The 19718-nt window shown below is 43.5% G+C and overlaps 1 protein-coding gene across 1 annotated transcript in view; it reads left to right on the forward strand.

Annotated features, from left to right (window-relative positions):
- Positions 1–19718, forward strand: part of LOC111823177 (cyclin-Y-like protein 1) — a gene marked incomplete at its 3' end in the record, with an annotated part of 35080 nt that overhangs the window by 15145 nt on the left and 217 nt on the right. The window contains exon 7 of the mRNA XM_023743808.1: positions 1862–1964. Within this exon, the coding sequence (XP_023599576.1) occupies positions 1862–1964 (103 nt within the window). The remainder of the gene's footprint in view (positions 1–1861; positions 1965–19718) is intronic.

Raw genomic sequence — 19718 nt, forward strand, 5'->3', positions numbered from 1 at the left:
TTCTTGAAAAAATTTTTCACAACTGAAATGGACACATTTAAAATGGACGCTTTCTGTGGTACCTTCGTGGCACTTTAGAATAAAATGTGTTTCTACCATAATTATCGTGCAAGTGAAATAGGTCCTTCTGATGCTTCAGTCATTAGACCTTCCCTACCTTCCAGTGAAGTTCAGCACATGCCCATTCATTACAGTTTGCTTGGAGTAGATAGTAACTACTGAAGATTGGATAGAATTTGAATAGCTCACAAAACACTGATGTTGTCCAAGTGTCTGTTTAGTATGTTTATGGAACAAATGTTCAGGCAACAGATGGTACTGTTCTTTGATATCATTGAGAACACAAAATTTGAATAATTCTAAATTCCCTGACTCTGGCAATCTAATTATAGCCCTTTAGGGGTTTCCCTTCGTGAATTTGCAGAAACAGGCATCCACAGAACCTAGCAGTGTAGACCTCAGCTACCCAAAGGGTCAGGAACTATACACTATGTAAAGGAGTGTGAACGTGTGGCTACCAATGATGCTTTTTTTAAAGGGTTGGAACCCTTTTATTTTTTAATTGTGCCTTCTTTGTATTTGGTTTCCTTTCCTAGGCTATTTCCAGAGGCAGTCAAGAAAAAGACCTGGGCAGAGCTGCTATAGAAAGATCTCTTAGCGCTGACAATGTTATTGGCATGCAACACACCAAAGCCATACTCTCTAAAGAAAATGAGGGCTTGTAACATCATGAGACCCTCCTCTACAAAAACTACAGAAATGCCACCTCTCCTTCTCAAAAGCAGTGGTAACAAGCAGTTAAAGAGATACAGGAGGTCCCTGGCCGGCTTCCCTCGGGGTTAGAGCATCAGCCCATTCACCTCAGGGTCCTGGGTTGGATTCCCAGCCAAGAGTGTGTAACTGGGCTGCTGGTTTGATCCCTGACCCCAGTCCGGGCCCATGTAAGAGGCAACAGTTAATGTATCTCTCTTATAAATGTTTCTCTTTCTCTGTCCCTCCTCCCTCCATGCCTTCTCCTGTCCCTCCCTCCCTCTTCATCCCTCCCTTCCCCTCTTTCTAGAAATTAATGGGAAAAATATCCTAGTCTGAGGATTAGCAAATAAATAAATTAATTAATTAAAATTAAAATTAAAAATAAAATAAAAACTAGGAATAAACAAGAGGTTTCCCGCAAATCTTAGTGAAATTTTAAGCTTTGATATTGTGTGCTTTGGCATCCAAGGCACCTCTGCAGAAGTATAAATGCTACAGAATTATAAAACACCACTTAAAATTTAATTAGAACACTTTGCCAGAGAGATCCAAGATGGCTGTTAGGAAAATGTGGGTATTCGCCGCCTCCCACTGCGACAGCAAAATTACAACTAAGTTACAGGACAACCGTCAGCCAGCACCACCTGAAATCTGGCTGAATGGAAGTCCTACATCTAGAGAGTAGAAGATTGAGACTGGTAGGAGGGGCAAAGGCATGGAACTGGATGGCCTGGCACCCATTAGAAGAGCAAAAAGAAAACTGCTTCCAAAAATATGAAGATTGTGTAAGGAGCTCCTAGGACAACTTCAGCCATACTAACATTCACATCATGGGGTGGCTGGAGGAGGAGAGAGAGAGCAAGTTATTCAAAATCTATTTGAAGAAATAATGACGGAAAACTTCCCCTGCCTGGAAACATAAATAGACTTAAAAGTCCAGGAAGCACAGAGAGTCCCAAACAAGAAGAACCCAAGAGCCCCACACCAAGACACATCATAACTAAAATGCCAAGGGTTAAAGACAAAGAGAGAATCTTAAAATCGGCAAGAGAAAAGCACTTAGTTACCTACAAGGGAGAACCCATATGACTGTCTGATTTCTCAACAGAAACTTTGCCAGAAGGAGTTGCAAGAAATATTCAAAGTGATGAATAACAAGGATCTACAACTGAGATTACTCTACCCAGCAAAGATCTCATTTGGATTTGAAGGTCAGATAAAAAGCTTCACAGAGAAGAAAAAGCTAAAGGAGTTCATCACCACCAAGGAGGAGGAGGAAGAGGAGGAGGGGGTGGGGGAGGGAGAGGGAGAAGGGGGAGAAGAAATCAAAACTATGAACAATAAAATGGCAATAAACACATACCTACCAACAATTGAATCTAAACATCAAAATAAACAAACAAGGAATCTACTGAACAAAATAAGCTGATGAATAAAATAGAACCAGAGGCATGAAAACATGGAACAGACTGGAGAAACTCAGAGGCAAGGGGAACATGGACGTGGGAAGAGATGAACCAAAGATCTTACATGCCTACATGCATTACCTACGGACTCAGACAATAGGGTGGTGAAGGCCGGGGGCAGGGCAGGAACCGGGTGAAAGGGGACAATGAGGGATAAAAGGGACATCTGAAGTACTCTCACCAATAAAAATTAAAAATAATAATAAAAGTTTAATTACATTTCTCTTAAACTTATTTAGTTTTGTAAGTTGTAAATATTAAGCTTTTAATTTTCTGTTTCAACCCCCTCTTGGAGATGGCGACGATTGGCTGGAACAAAGAAATTTAATATTTAAATATTAAACATTATATTTGTTTCAGCCGTCATTGGATGAAACAAAATAGTTTAATATTTAAATATTAAACATATCAAACATTTTTGATTCAGCTATGTTTGTTTGAAACAAAAATACTTAGTTTTAAATATTAAATTTTTGTTTCAGCCACAATTGGCTAAAAATATTAAAATTTTAAGAGTGAACATTTTTGTTTCTGCCAATATTTGCATCTTTAAGAGGGGTCCAAAACGATTAACATTAAAAGCTAAATATTTAAAATTTACCAAACTAAACAAGTTTAAAAAAAGTTAAACTTCCAAATGATGTTTTATAAATCTGTAGCATTTATACTTCTACAAGTGCCAAAGATTAAATTTCACTAAGACTTTAAGGGAATACCTTGTATTTTTATGGAAATGTCCTCTTTTAAAAATAGTTCTTTGAAATGGAGATCCGAGGACCAAACTGGAATTATAACTAAAATATACAGGAGCGATTTTCAAACATTTTCATCTCATGGAATATGTAAACTAATTACAAAAATTCTGCGCACACACTAAAAAACATACTTTCTGCCTATCTGATAAAAACAACGTATATAATTTTTATTCACTCACTCCAGACAGTTTTCGGTCTGTTGACTGTTGCCTTTTATTTTGATTTGATTTTATTTTGACAATCTAAGGGAAAAGAGGTCGGTGCTCCCTATTAAATAGTCAGGTATTGCATGTTATAATTTTTTTTGCAGCAAACAAGTTGAAAGTAATAGACCTAGAACAAAACTCAAAAGCATATTAAACACACACACACAAATATCCAGCGCCAACAATGTGAAATTCACAATGTCTGTCAGCCAATAAAAAAACTCCCAGGCAGGGAGGGGGTGGAGGGTGGGGGGAAAGGGTCATCGCAATGGAAGAAAAAAGGGGACATCTGTGATACTTTCAACAATAAAGATAAATTTTAAACATAAACATGCTTACCCATAAAAAAGAAACAAACAAACAAGGAAACAAAAAAAGAAACAGAAAAAAAGGAAAGAAAACCTATCGGACACATAAAGAAGCAAGGAGAATATTATCTATAATGAGAAGAAAAATCAGTCAATTGAACAAGACAGCAGACAGGGACATTAAAGAGTTGTTAGAACCATATAAGAAAGTATGGGCATGTTAAGGTGGGACAGGGAAGGAATAAAAAGACATGAATCAAACTCCCAGAGATGAAAGAGCTTGAGATGAAAACACAGAATGGGATTAACAGTTGACTAAATACCATAGAAAGAAAAGATTAGTGAATGTAAATACATAACAGAAAACTACACAAAATAAGAGAGAAGACGAAGAAAAAAATAACAGTATCAGTGAGCTATGGCCAACTTAGAGCAGCCCAATATATATATAATTGGAATCCCCAAAGCAGGGTGGAGGAGGAGGAAATGGTGATACAAAATATTTTTCAAAATAGTAACCAAAATGAAGACAATGGAGCTACACCTATAAAGGGCTGAAGGAAAAATATTATCTACATAGAAATCTTTTAATGATACAGACTTTTTCTGTTATATAAAACCTGAGAATATTCGCCCCCTGCAAAACTGCACCACAAAATTGTGAAAAGAAGTCCCTCCCACAGAAGAATGATGGGACCCAAAGAAATCTGATACTACTCGAGAGAATGAAGGTCTCTAGAAACAATAACTAGATGGGTAAATATAAAGTCATTTTCTCATTTTAAAATGGCACTAAATTAAGAAAAATAAATGGGTTCGCTTTATCCGCTTCCTCGCCAACACTTGCATGATAAAAAGTTCTGGAAATGGATAGTAGTGATGGTTGCACAGTATAAATATACTTAGTGCCACTGAATTGTACACTTAACAAGGACTAAATGGTAACTTTTTAACTTTAATTTTATTGTTGAGACTTTCACAGCTGTCCCCATTCTCCCCTCTTTGCCCACCTCCACTCAGCCCCCAACCCCCATTCCTTCTGGCCATCTCCACCCTGTTGTCTGTGTCAATGGGTTATGCATATATGTTCTTAGGTTAATACCGTCACCTTCTTTCACCCAGTCCCGCCTCCCCCAATCCCTCTGCCAGCTGTCAGTCTGTTCCACGTACCCATGCCTCTGTTTCTATTTCTTCATCAGTTCATTTTGTTCATTAGATTCCACACGTAAGTGAGATCATATGGTATTCGTCTTCCTCTAACTGGCTCATTTCACCTAGCATACTAATCTCCAGGTCCACCCATGCTGTCACAAAAGGTAAGACATCCTTCTTTTTATGGCATGTAGTGTCCCATTGTGTAAATGTACCAAAACACTTTTATCCACTCATCTACTGAGGGGCACCTGGGCTGTTGCCACATCTTGGCTACTACAAATATCGCTGCTATGAACACAGGGGGCATGTATTCTTTTGAAGTGGAGTTTCAGGAGTTTTAGGATATATTCCCACAAATGGGATCACTGGGTCAAGAGGTAGTTCCATTTTTAATTATTTTAGGAAACTCCATATGTTTTCCACAGTGACTGCATCAGTCTGCATTTCCTCTGACAGTTCACAAGGGTTCCCTCTTATCCACAGCCCTACCAACACTTGTTTGTTGATTTATTCATGGTAGCCATTCTGGCAGGTGTAATGTGGTACATCATTGTGGTTTTTGATGGTGGCAAAAGATGATTTGACATTGGGTGGTGGGCACACAATGAAATATACAGATCATGTATCATAGATTTGTATACGTGAAATCTACATGATCCTAGTAACCCATATCACCCCAATAAATTTAATAAAAAATAAAATACAAATCCCTAGATAAAGCCTAAGGACATAATCAACCCTATAAAAATGTATGCAAAAAATATCTCCTAGATAGCTTGAACAATAAAAATTGAAGCAATCTAAACATGCAATATGAAGTAAATGGTATATCCATGAGAAATATTATGTAATCACTTAAATTTTATCTAGAACAAGTTTTAATGTTATGGGGAAATAATTATACCAAAATGTAAATTTATAACATAAAGGGTATACTACATTGTATTTCTCTCTAAATTCGCCGCCAGAAGAACATGCTGTACAGCAAGAACTGGAAGGGTATGTACTAAAATGTTAATCATCATTCAGGGTACTGAGACTATGCATATTGTTTCTTCTTTTCTGTATTTAAGAATTTGTCTCAAATAAGAAAGACGTATTATTTTGAGAATTAGAAAAATGTTAAAAACTAGAAAAACATTTCTATGAAAAAAATGTATTCATACAGAAGCTCAAAAATCTACAAAAAGTGTATGCATTTATGATCTAAACAAAATCCATTAGATGGTTTTAAATATACTCTTATGAGAGTTGCATAATTCAGTTCCCATCACCCCTACAGGTAATTTATTGCAAAGGATAACAATCAAAAAACTTGAAACTTAACTGCAATTTTTTGTTTCAATTTGAATCCATTACAAATTAGTGAGTTGTACCAATATGTCTATTTATATCACATTCTAACTCTTTCTTTTACTGAGCAACCAATTCCTTTCATCTTTACCTTGCTGTGTTTTCTTATTTATTGTCTCTTGATTATTTTATTCTCTATCATCTCAAGTTCTCCGGGTGCCAATCTCCAATTTATTGTGTCCCGACTGTACCTCATGGTGGATCATTTCCTCACGCAGTCTATAGATTTAATTGTGAGCACATCTTTAGCAAGGTGCATTGTTGTTGTTGTTGTTTGGGTTTTTTTGTTGTTGTTTTTTGTTTTTCAGATATTCCATGTGCCTTGACTCATAAAAGTGTACCCTAAAGAGATTGTGCATCTGCTTCTCTTACAGCTCTTGGGATTTCCATCCCATTCAGTTCCCGTTTTTATATTAATATCTGGCCTTCAGAATTTCAAACCATATGACCAGTACTAGTTCAGATCTTACACCTTTGCGTGGAGTTTTAATTTCTCAGAGGAGACCCCTTCTTATGCACAAAGCTCCTAAGGCACAAACTCTTTTAGACCCTGGATGTGGTCTGTGTAGTGCTCTTGTCACAGAGGGGCCAGCTCTCCCAGGATGCTGCTCTTAACCAGCGGTCTGAGTTCCGGCCACTTGCCTGTTGTGAGCCCTCATTGTGGCCTCCATCCTGGTATGGACACTAGAGTTCCAGCCCATGGTCATTCGGACCTCTGTCTGCATCAGTGCACGCGGGGATTCTTGGACATCATTTCATACGGGTATAACTGTAGTTTTGAGTTCCATCCTCTGTTATGACCCCCAGGTGTTTCTTTTCAGAAAACAAACTTGCTGCATTCTATCCAGAATCCTACTGTTGGGAGTGGGAGCAGTTCTGCTCTTGAAACTTTTGGAGTGGGGAGCGTGGCCTCAGCTGCATTTTGAGTTCAAAAGTTTCCTAAACAGGACTCTCAGACCATGTTATTAGCACAATTGGTGTGCTGCCGTCTGTTCTGAGGAGGTGCACAGACATTAGCCATTAACACCTCCTAGAGCATCAATGTTTTTCAATTTTTTTACCTTTTAAAGTAAATTCAAATCTCTTCCTATTTGATAAATAATTCTCACTTTATGAAATTCTGTAGTTGGAAGTGTTGTAAATATGTCATCTTTCATGTGTGTTGAGGTTGGGGAAAAAAAGCTAGGAAGTTACTCTGGACTGTCATCATCACCCTCTTAGGTGTCATCGGAAGGCACCCTCCACACAGTTATTATCAAATTCATCTTTAAAAGTAATCCCTGTGCTTTATAACAAGCAGAAAATGACATTTACTTTATGTGTCTTTTCCTAATTTTTCATTTTCATTAATTCCAAAGTATAGTTTCTTCAAATACAGAATTTCTCACGTACCTGAAATGGTTGCCTAGTTACCTTAGAGTAAAATGAATTGGATCTCTTCCCTCATGGCAAGTCCATTCCTACTCCTCCGCCAACAGCCCAATAAGGAAAACTGCCGCCTACCTTGTGGGCATCCCCGCCTGTGCCCCTCTCCGGGCCAGTGGCGCTCTTGCTCCTGAGAGCTCTGGCTCTGGCGCCCATGCTCTCCGTATCGAGGAAAGATGTGAAGTGCGGAGGGTTGGGGACAAGTAGGCTCAGCCCAGGGGCAGTTCATTGGTAGGTTCTGATTTCTATCTACATCCCTGAGACGAGGTTCCCTCAGTTATATGACCCCTAAACAGGGTAATGGTGGGAATTATCTTTCAAAATCAAAACTGTTTCTGACTGTGTAAGACATCATCAAGACTTTTGTAAGCTCTTTGTCATTTGTCACCTCATTGGCTTTAAGAGCGTTTTCTAAGGGAAGGGTGGGGAGTTATTGCTCATTTACAGCAGAAGCTGCCCAGAACTACAGGCCCTCAGGTGTCCACTGGGCACACCTGGAGCATCCAGGCTGGCACTGATCTGAGACCTTTCTTCATGCAAGTTTCCCTTTTCACCAAGGATCTCGATTCAGTGTTTCTTTCCAAATGTTCCTCGTCTTTGCCCAATAGGTGGGTCTAGCCCTCTTATTCCATTTCCTTCATGTCTCACCTCCACCACTACTGAATTTCCCACATGTATCGCCATCCTTTTGGCATTGTTTCTATAAAGGCTGACTCTGGCTAATACGTAGCTTGTAGACTAACAGCATGCTTGTGTAAGATTCCTAGGAACTGCCCTGGCTGGTTCTGGTCAGTGGTTAGAGAGTCCACACTTGTACCCAAGTGTCACGGATTCGTTTCCCGGTCAAGGCACGTGACAGGGTTGCAGATTTGAACCCTGCCCCGGTTGGGGTGCGTGCAGGAGGCAATATATGTGTCCCTCTAATCTTGATTTTTTTTCTCTCCCCCTCCTTCCTTCCATTGCGCTCTCTATAATAATCAATGGAAAACATACCTGTGGGTGAGGATGAAAAAAAATCCTAGGAACTAACTTCAGAAGATACAGATGCCGACCTTCAATCATCCCAGTTCCAGGAGTTTTGCTGGCCTTCCACCGCAGAACCAGGATGACGAAGACCAGGAGGACCGAGACCAGGAGGACTAAGACCAGAAGGACCGAAACCAGGAGGACGGAGACCAGGAGAACACACGCAAGACCATCGCTTGACCAGTTTCCAGATGTGTTGGATGGACTGTGCAGGACTCATGCAGAGAACTTTTCCGTCCCCTCCCCTTGATATCTTTGTTTGCTTTCCCTCTCCTTCCCCATGAAAAGCCCAGCCTGCACTGAGATGTTGAGATGGACTTTGTGACAAGAGCCTCCCCATCTTCTTAATTGTCTGCACTTGAATATACCACGTTCCTTTTTTACCAACATCTGTCTCATGAGTTTGGCTTTCGCGGCCCCAGGCTCCTGAACTTGGGTTATGGTTAAAACTGGTAAAGTAGGTGATATGGGAATCGGGCCAGGACCTTGGTAAGTCACGGTGGGCCCAGCCTGGGTCCCAGAGGGCTGTGGCAGGCTGACTCCATGGCAGGAGTTGCAGGAACTTCCTAGCAGCTGCCAAGAGCTCTTCAACTCATGGACGTCTTGCTCTCCCTCTCAGGGCATCTGGCACCCGAAACGCTTCGCTGGTGAAAGGAAACAGGGGTCTGGGGAGTCAATGGACTCCAGAGCTGGGTAACGTCTGGTGTGCACAACCAGGAGCCACTGCCTGCCATTTGGGGTTCTTTGAATCCTTTTGGATTCCTTGGGAATCAGTAGGCACTGCCTGGTAACAGGCACGGCTCAGGGACTAAGAAAAACCCAGTTCCCAGGTGTGGGATTTGGTGGGAGCACCTTTTGGTTTTGGTATTTGAATGTTGGTGCATTGTTTGCTTTTCTTGCCCACCTCTTGTGGGGTGTCTTACTAATCGTGTTCTTGATTTGAAGTAGTATTACTTGAAGAAACTTGCATAGGAGCCATGCTGCTATAGAGGTACCTGCTCCTTCCTGTTTGTCTAGCTGTAATTTTGTGTGTAAACCTTGACTCTTAAGCATGGGGGCCTCAGCCTCAGTACTGAGTGGCAGCCCCCTGGGTGGCATTCTGGCCACGAGTGGTCCACCTGTGGTTATGAGCCAATGGCCAAGAAAAATATGATTTTTTTATTATAACACAGCTTGGCTTATGTATATTTTGGGGTTTGAAGATCAGTGGTCCCTACATAGTTCTTCAAACTACTAGACTATGTTGCCATTGAAGTTGTTTTGCCAAAGACCTCAGAAATGTGGGTGGGCATGCTCCAATCCATTGAGAATCTGAATAGAATAAAAAGGAAGAGGGAGGGCAAGTACTTGGCTCTCTCTTCTTGAGCTGGGACATTCATTTCTCTTGTTGTCAGACTTCAGAGCTCCTGGTTCGTGGGTCTTGGAAACCCAGACTTACCAGCCCCATTCAACCCCAGTTCCTTCCAGGCTATTCTCCAAGTGGACCTGAGACCCTGACTGGGATTCTTTAAGCCTTAAGGCAGCCCCCAGGGTGGGGAGGGAATGTCTTGATGCTGTGCCTCATCCCAGAGAAACCGGCACACAGGAGCTTGTGTGATAACGACAGTTGGCCAACCCATGTCACGGACTTTGAGGCACAGGGGGGAGAAAGCAAGATCCCTGGGGAATGAGAGATGGTGGCTCAGCCCAGCACTTGTCCCCCCAGATTTCCCTTTTTGGGCCGTCATCCTCCTCTGCTTGGCGGGACTCTTGGTAATCACCATGTGCCTGATCTGCTGTTTCCTGGTAAGCGAGGAAATGATGCTGGTCTTCTTGCTATTGGGTTGTAAGAGTGTTTTATACACAGTTATGCATTGCATAGCAACATTTTGGTCAAGGATGGGCCACATATATGACGGTGGCCCCATAAGATTATAATAGAGCTGAAACATTCCTACCACCTAGTGACATCATAGCCTTAATAAGGTTCTGGCAAAGCACATTACTCAAGCGTTTGAGGCAAACACACCTCCTGCGTTTCCAATTGCATCAAAGTATAAATTGTGTACAGGCCATAATACTTGATAATGCTAATAAAGGACTATGTTACTGGTCAGGTATTACTATACCATACTTTTTATAACTATTTTATTTTTATTTTTTAATATATTTTATTGATTTTTTTTTTTTTACAGAGAGGAAGGGTGAGGGATAGAGAGTTAGAAATATCGATGAGTGAGAAACATCGATCAGCTGCCTCCTGCACACCCCCTCCTGGGGATGTGCCCGCAACCAAGATACATGCTCTTGACTGGAATCTAACCTGGGACCCTTCAGTCTGCAGGCTGACACTCGATCCACTGAGCCAAACCAGCCAGAACCTTATTACTATTTTAGAGTGAACTTTTCTACTTATAAAAATGTTGGCTGTAAAGCAGTATGGTGTGTTACACCCGCAGCAGCCTCATACATCCATGTTTACTACATGTCTTGATTTCACCATTTTGCTTGTGCTTGATTTAATTGTGTGTTGTTTTATAAAGTAACATGCTGTATGGGCAATCCCCTAAGGGCACCTTTCTCAGGTCATAACCTTGTGTTACTTGCTGTATGACTATATTAGAAATACAAGTCCTCTGATAGACACATATTATGCAAATATTTTCCCAGTCTGTGTGTGGCTTGCGTATTTCTTTTCTTAACAACAGCAGTCCTTGGGAAAGTGTACCTGAAAGTCTTGAGTTTATCATGGTGGTAGAGTTACCACTACATGTGAGAATGGCTTGTGCCCATGTAGTGCTTATAAAAAGTAGCTTAGTGCTGTCACTTCTGTAAGTTACATACACCTACAGCCATTCCACTCTTAGCAATTTATCCAAGGGAAATAAAACATACATCTAGGCAAAGAGACTTATACACAGATGCCCATGAGAGATTTGTATGTTCTAGTCCCCAAATGGAAAATAACCAAGATGTCCACCAACAGGTGAAGGATAAGCAAACCGTGACCCATCCCACCATGTGATCTTCCTCAGCAATAACAAGGAAAGAATTCATAATACGCGCAATGGCATGTAAATCTCAAACTATGCTGAGTGAGAGAAGTTAGGCAAAGAATAGACTGTATGATCCCATGTATAAACAACCTTTACAAAATACTAGCTATTCTATAGGGACAGAAATCAGGTCACCAGTCGCCTGGGAATAAGAATGTGTCTGCAAATGGCAGGTGAGGAGGAATTACACAGGAGCCTGAGGACACTTTTGGGGTGATGGGCATTCCTTACCTTGATTGTGGTGACAATTCAATAAGTTATAATTGAAATTATCACATCATTCACATTAAAGGTATGCAGTTTATTGTATATCAATTATAACAATTATGCTACAGTGTTAGGATTAAGAGAAAGGGAAGAAGGAGGATTATAAATGGATACTAGAGGGAAAATGGTAGAACAAATGAGAGTGAAAAGGGAGAGAGAAAGACAGAAAGAGTTAAAAGAGGAGAAAGGGAAAGGGTAAAAAGACTGATGGAGAAAATTAAATTTAAAAAGGAGAGGAAGCCTGGCTGGTGTGGCTTAATGGTTGAGCTTCGACCTATGAACCAGGAGGTCATGGTTTGAATCCTGTCAGGGCACATTCCTCACTTGCAGGCTCAGTTCCCAGTAGGGGTTGTGCATGAGGCAGCAGATCAATGATTCTCTCTCATCATTGATGTTTCTATCACTCTATCTCTCTCCCTCTCCCTGAAATCAATTTTTTTTAAAAGTTTAAAGCAGAGGTACACATCTGCTCTCTGTGGCTGTGTCCATCTTCTTCCCTAGTATTCTCTCATACTTGGACAGCCAGACAGTCCATTCTGAGTCCCCGTCCTCACCTTCACAGGTCACCGTGTGCCTGCGGAAGAAGGAGGAAGATTTTGAGATTCAGCAATGATGCCCGGTACCTGCCACACCCAGACCTGAGGAAGCTGCAATGACTAGATCTGCCTGAGGCCCCTGTTCCCATCCAGGGCCCAAAGGAGCTTGGCTGGACCAGAAGTCAACCACACTGATCTGTCACATTCTCTGGGCCCTTCTTAACATGGCCCCTGTCTGGTTCACAGGAAACTACATAAAATTCTTCCCCTTCATTAAGTCCTGAAGGCAACTGCTAGCTCCGGCTTGTCTTGTGGGTTCATATCCCTTTATCTCTCAGGAACTCCACAGTTGGCTAAACTGGAGCAGAAATTGCCGCAGTATAAAACTGCATGCTCTTCAGCGTGAGGTTTCCCTTCTTAGGAAACTTTGCAGCACACCTCCCCTGACCTGTGTCAGCAACCACACTTACCTCTGTGCCTCCATTTCCCCACCCCCAAAGCCCAGGCATCTCAAGTGCCCTTTGCTCCACTTCATTCTCTGAAGTTCAGACTCACCAGGACTTCCAGATCAACCTGCCACTCTGGAACCCCTTTCCCCATGGTTCTCCAAGATGGAAAATAAGCCAGGATGGAAGGAATGGCTTAGACATGACTCTGCATTCAGCCCTGGGAATTGGAACCTGAGATGACTAGATTTCTAGGAAGACTGAATTTAGAGTAACACTCTAGTAGTAGAAAGATGGTGTCTACTTTGGATGTACAGGTGAATAAAACTCGGGGGAAATATGAGAGAATGAGTCTTTTTTCATATTTCTATGCACAGAATTCAACAAGAAAGATATAGCAGGAGTCCCCCACCCCCCAAATAAGCAGCTCAAAGCATTGCAGGCATGAGGCCAACTGTGTCATCCTGTTCTGCTTTTGTACAAACAGATTGTATGATCTCTAAACCTTTTGTAGATGACTGCAGCTGAAGATACCAAAGGGCTAAAATTTAATTCCCAACTAATGCCAACCATTCCATTGATGTATGTATGTATGTATGTATGTATGTATGTTTTGGTGTGAACTTCTGCTCCTCAGTCTTATAGCAGTCATCCTCTGAGAATGTACTTCTATAAATTATAATAATGATAATAAGAGCTACCATTATTGACAACTTCATATCTGCCAAGCAACATGATTGACAAGTTCAGAATGCATTGTCTCAGTTATACTACCATCCTTGGGGCTTTAATTCCATGTTGTTCCCATAAATATATGGAGGCTAAGAAATATTAAATAGTAAGGAAGGAAAAATAATTGCTAAAAACTAAACACCTACCCAAGCTACCCATCAAAGAAAGAGATAAAGACATTTTCTAACATATAGACAGTCTCAAAGTGGACCTCCCTTAGGCCTTTGTTGAGAGAACCAATAAAGAATGTGCATCAGGAATAAGAAATGTGAACCCAGAAAATCATAACAGTGGTCATGAGAAGGATAGAAACAAAATATATAAAAATTAGTATTCATTTGAAAAAAAATCTTAAATACACATTCTACCAAAATTCAAGATGGTTAGTTAGATGAAACAAAGAGGAGAAAGGTTCAATGAAAAGTACCTAATGTTAGGGAATATAGAAATGCCATAGGTACTCAGTTATTGTGTAACACATCACTCTCAGAAACTGACAAACCTGTCAGAGAATAGTAGGTAAGGAGATTTGTGTTCAAGATGGCAGAGTATACATTGTGCTTGCCTCCTCCCATAACATCAAAATTACACTTATATTATGGAACAACCACCCTTGAAAGATCCTGAAGACTTCCTGAACAGAAGTCCTGTAACTAAGGAAATGCAGAAGAAGCCATGTGGATACTGGTAGGACGGGCAGGGACATGAACAGGGCTGGTCCCACAGCCACATGTGGTGCTGAGGAATCTGCTTCGGAGGTCTTTCTTGTTGAGTGATGGGTCCCAGCCCCACAATAGGCTTCCCATCGGGGAGCACCAGTGCCAGGAAGAGGAGTCCCCACAATATCCTGCTGTGAAAATCAATGGAGATTCTGTATGGATGAGGTGGAGGCTGCTAGAGACTCAGGTGTCCTCTTAAAGGGCCAGAGCACAGTCTCACTGGCTCCCAACCCCTGCTTTAAGCAGCACCAAGGGGACAGGAAATTGACAAGAGCATCAGGGACAAACAGGGAGGAACTGAATTGTCTGGCTTCAGAGTGAAGGCTGGACGGACGGCTCTGTCTGGGACAGAAGTGCTGGTGGAGGCCATGGTTTCTTTGTTGAGCTCTCTCCCCACCCTGCCTGCAGGCACAGGCAGTGCCAAGTCTGAGTTTCCATCAACCTGGTAACACCACTTGCCTCACCTGGTGATTCCATGAGACTGGGCTCCATGTAACTCACACAGGCCAGAACCTCCTTCGCCAGCTCTTCCTCACACACAGCTGGCCTCTGCCTGTGCTGTGGGCTTTCCTAAAACCTCTGAAAGGTAATAAAGCCCAAACAAGCAGCCTCTGGCCTCAGAGTGCACTGTATGTCCTGCTAAGTGGTCCCAAGCTTGGGGCACAAGTGGCAGCTGGCATCGATTTGCAGCAGAGCCTCGCCCAAGCAAATCCAAGCACAGCACAGGCAGCTACCAACTGTAGATTGCTTTTTAGCTCCCACCATGTAGCCCCAGACCCAGTACAGGAATCCGCTGAACTTGGCTTTCACCAGAGGCCTTCCCAAGAGGCCCAAATAGCAACACACCTGGTAGCCAGCTTAGAGCACTCCAGAGCACCAGCCATTTAGTGCCAGAGTGACACATACAAGGGTGGACTAGGCTGGCACCAGAGCCCCACGAAGGTGAATCCCACTCCTTGGTGTTAGCCCTCCCACAACAGCCCATCCACTGTAGTCACAGCCAGTCCTCACAACCAGTCAGCCTGAGGGTCAGTCCCATCTCCTGACCTCCCAACAACAATCATGGCTCAATTTCACACAGCACACACAAAACCCGGCAAGACAGCAGGGCCATTGGACCCCAGAATTGCCAATTCCCCACCTGTCCAGCAGGCAGGTGGTGCAGCAGGAGACCCAGGAGTAAGGGGAACCCCTTTGGGAAAGGGCCATGTTCGGAAGAACAAGCAGAGCACTGCAGGCCCACCATGTAGGAAGCATGGTGGTGGGCAGCAAATAAGGGAGTCCCTAACTCCAGGGCTCCCAAGGAATTGAGGGGTAAAAACACACTGATCCCTGTAGGGAGCGGCTATAGGGTTAAGCCTCGAATTGACCTGTGGCACAGCCACAAACAAGTCCCAGCTTAGAGGGCAGAGCCCTGTTAGCATAATTAAGCTTGACCTTATGACACTCCCTGATCGTTCCTAGGTAGCTAAGGGGCTGTGGGAGATGCAGCAAGTGCTGACAAAACAAGTAAAATTCACAAGAACATTGTAACTATGTTGACCACAACCTTGTTTGTCTCTGACTATAAAATAAAGGCTAAGCTTACAGGCAGCGTCTTTCTGTGGCCTCATCCAGGCATGGAAGATCCACCGAGCCCCAGCTGTATTCTCTTTGTCTGTCTTTTCTAAATCCTCCACTGCCCTCCTCAGGTTTACCCTTGGCCGTGCTGGCCCTGCACAGAGCCCCAGTGTGTACTGTCCAGTCTATGCATTTCAAGAGGAGAGGGCCCTTTGCTTGGCCAGGCCCCAACCCCATGCCAGCTTGTGGAAGCTAGGTCTCTGGAGAGGCGGTCTGCACTGGGAGCTCTGTGTACCCAGAGGTGCAGAGGCACAGCTGGCCCAGTTCCCCTGCCCAGGCCCTCGGGCCTGCTGGAGCCCCACTGCAGACCAAGAGCTGGGACATGAGAAAGGCCAGCAGCTATAGGACACAAGCGCTGACCTAGCCAGGGTCTCCATCTATCCCTCTATGTGCCTCTCTGTGCTCCCTAATCTTGGCCCTGTGCTGTGAGTCATTCACTCAGTGTCTGGCTCCAGCACGTTCCAGGCCAAGTTTAGCTCAGCCTCTGATGCCTGCTCGGGAAAGCGCTGCATAGCTAAGAAACTAAAAGTCCTGCCCCCTTAGTGTACTCCTGGGCTCTCCTCCAAGACCTGGAACTGACCCTGGAGGGGTCCAGACCACCATTCTTAACCCACTTCCAACAAGTTGCTTCTGAGTCAGGCCAAGGTGGGGGTCTCCCTCTCTGTGCTCATCCTTGTGTCCTATATTACATGGAAAAGCCTCTCAGATTTGAGCAACAGAAGTCAGGTGACTAGGAAGATGATTTGGTTCTCACCCTGCAGGAAACTGAATGAGTGCTGAAGGCCTGGGGTGAATAGTTAGCTCAGTTGTTTGGTCTAGAATGGGGCTGGGGTGGGGTACAGACAACCTACAGGGCCCTTTCTTCCACAGTGAGGCCTCCACCTTGGCCCCAGCACCTCACCTCAGCTACAGAATGGGACCACAGGGGCCTCCCTGGATTCTGGAGTTCATATTTCAGGCTGTCTTTTTTATTTTTTATTTCTTTATTTATTAAAGTATTACATATGTGTCCTTATCCCCCCATTACCCTCCTGACCCCCCTGCTCATACCCTCACCCCCTGTTGTCAGTGTCCATTGGTTAGGCTTATATGCATGCATACAAGTTCTTTGGTTGATCTCTCCCACTTACCCCTCCACTCCCCTACCTTCCCTCTGAGGTTCAACAGTCTGATCGATGCTTCTCTGTCTCTGGATCAGTTTTTCTTCATCACTTTATGTTGTTCATGATATTCCATAAATGAGTGAGATCATATGATATTTATCTTTCTCTGACTGACTTATTTCACTTAGCATAATGCTCTCCAGTTCCATCCACGCTGTTGCAAATGGTAAGAATTTCTTCCTTTTTACTGCAGAGTAGTATTCCATTATGTAGATGTACCACTGTTTTTTAATCCACTCATCTGCTGATGGGCACTTAGGCTGTTTCCAAATCTTAGCTATTGTAAATTGTGCTGCTATGAACATAGGGGTGCATATATCTTTTCTGATTGGTATTTCTGTTTTCTTGGGATATATTCCTAGAAGTGGGATCACTGGGTCAAATGAGATTTCCATTTTTGGTTTTGTGAGGAAACTCCATACTGTTTTCCATAGTGGCTGCACCAGTCTGCATTTACACCAGCAGTGCACGAGGGTTCCTTTTTCTCCCCATCCTCACCAGCATTTGTCATTTGTTGATTTGTTGATGATAGCCATTCTGACAGGTGTGAGGGGGTACTGCATTGTTGTTTTGATTTGCATCTCTCAGATAATTAGTGACTTTCAGCATGCTTTCATATGTCTCTTGGTTCAGGCCGTCTTCTGCTCTTTTTTTACCCCAGGCCCAGGGAAACCCACTGTGACCCAGCCTAGAGATGACTGAACCAGGGCCAGCTGGACTGTAAATGCAGGGAACGTAGCCCAGGAGTCCTTCAAGTCCAAGTCAAAATCAGAAAATGCACCAGGAATTATACAGAGTATGGTCTGAAGGTCACATAGAGAAGGGACAGGCTGAGTGTCCCTGCCCAGGACCCTCCTCACTGTGGCTTGGACTGAGCTCCTCCTAACCACTACTCCCCATGCATCCACGGGAACCCAGGGGCAGATAGCAAAGTAGCTAGTTCTGCTGCTCAAGTTTCTTTAGAGAAGACATAGCAAAGGCTGGGCTGAACCTTCCTGTGCCCACAGAGGAAACTCCAATGGACCAAGGTGAGATGGAGGCAAAAATCCTTGTGAAACAGCCGTCAGGGGATGAGGACAAAGAAAATTGGTCATGCTCAGAGACAGCCCAGACGGATTCAGCCCCAACACCCCCATCAGCCTCTGCAGTCTCCTTGACCAATGACAATCTCAGATCTACTTGGTTTCCTTGAGACACAGGGCGCTCACTCATGCCAGTCAGCCCCTGTAAGGTCGGGTGAGCTTTTAAGCTCAAGAAAGTGCTCCTGGAAGGGAGCTAATATCCAACTGCATAGGACAATTCCTGTGGAATTGGTTCTCTCTTTGGGTCCATGAAAAACGTGTCCTCCCTCCGGCCTCAGTGAGGGCACAAGTGTTTCACACATACAGTGTCTGGCACATTGAGGAGACTTAATGTTGAATGAAGGAAAATATATTTTAAAATTTACAACAACAAAAAATTGTTCTTCCTTAACAATTTCCTGACATAATGTCACTACCTCCCATGTTTTACTCCTGCCATTATTTTCTGATAAACATGAGGAAGTGTCTGTGGGGATCCAAGGGATGTGGCCTTGTCTTTGAATAATTGTGTGAACTTGAAAGTGTGGCTTTATTGCTGTGTCTCAACTTCTTTGGTAAAATCTGTAAACTGAGGGTTCTTTTTGGACATTAAAATGAATACCTCTCTTGAAATGGGGTTGGGCAAATGTTAACTATCATTACCATCATCTTCATCAAATTAGGATTGTGGTACCCCTCTTTGAGGTTCTCAATTGTGTATGTGACAGTTGAGTTTTAACCATTGTTATTGGGGTGGGGGGAGGAAAATCAGGAAATCCTGCCATGAGAGGGAAAACCAGAGGTAGGAAAGCAAACTGGTGAAGCCCTGTGTTGCTGAGCTGGATGGATGGATTGGTTCCTATTTTACTTGTGAGGAAGGAGAGGGGTGATGTTCCCTTGAGTCCCATTTAAGACACACAGTCATAGCTCTGTATTGAGAGTAGGACCAGGGCAAGGTGCAGGCAAAAGCTAACATGTAGATGGAGAAGGAGAATTTAGTTACAAAAATGGTCAACAATGAAGGTGTAACTAAGTCCAGAGAGCAATGCATCAGTGAGTCGGCTGTCAGACCTGGTGAAACCCAGGAGCTAATGACACTGGCCTGCTTGCACTTCCCTCAGGAGTGGAGAGCTCCAGGATGCATGCAATGAATGTAAACCCAAGTCTAGGGGAAGGGGTTGTAAATTAAATCCCTGACTTCTTTGTGGTTCCAGCATGGTGGAACTCTGGGTCTGATTGGTCCCTTGTAACCAGGCAACTGCGGAATGTGTTCTGATTGGCTGGCAGCAGCCAGGACAACAGACTTCAGTTGAGAAGCAACTGTGGAGGGAGAAGGAGCTTTGGCTGTGCTCTCTTCCCACTGTGGTTGTAGCTCTCAGCGCTTGTCGGATCCCGATCCGTTTTCAACAAGTCGTGTTGGTTGCTGTCCTCACAAACGAGTCATCCAGAGAGGTGCAGTTTCGGGGGGTGGCTGGGCCCTGAGCCCCACCTGGGCCAGGCAGCCCAGAGGCCAAGCAAACAGTGCGTGAGCCCTACCTGCTTGTGCGGTGAAGCCTTGGGGCTGCCTGCAGTCTAGCTTCCTTGGGGAGTACTGCTGAGGATGTGGTGGGGATGCGGGAGCTGCTGTGACGATCAGAACACAGGTAGAGAGAGTTGAACATGGTCTACTCAAGAGTGCTGCCTGAGGCCAGT

The sequence above is a fragment of the Myotis lucifugus genome, unplaced genomic scaffold (genome assembly GCF_000147115.1).
Source record: "Myotis lucifugus unplaced genomic scaffold, Myoluc2.0 scaffold_414, whole genome shotgun sequence".
NCBI lineage: Eukaryota > Metazoa > Chordata > Mammalia > Chiroptera > Vespertilionidae > Myotis > Myotis lucifugus.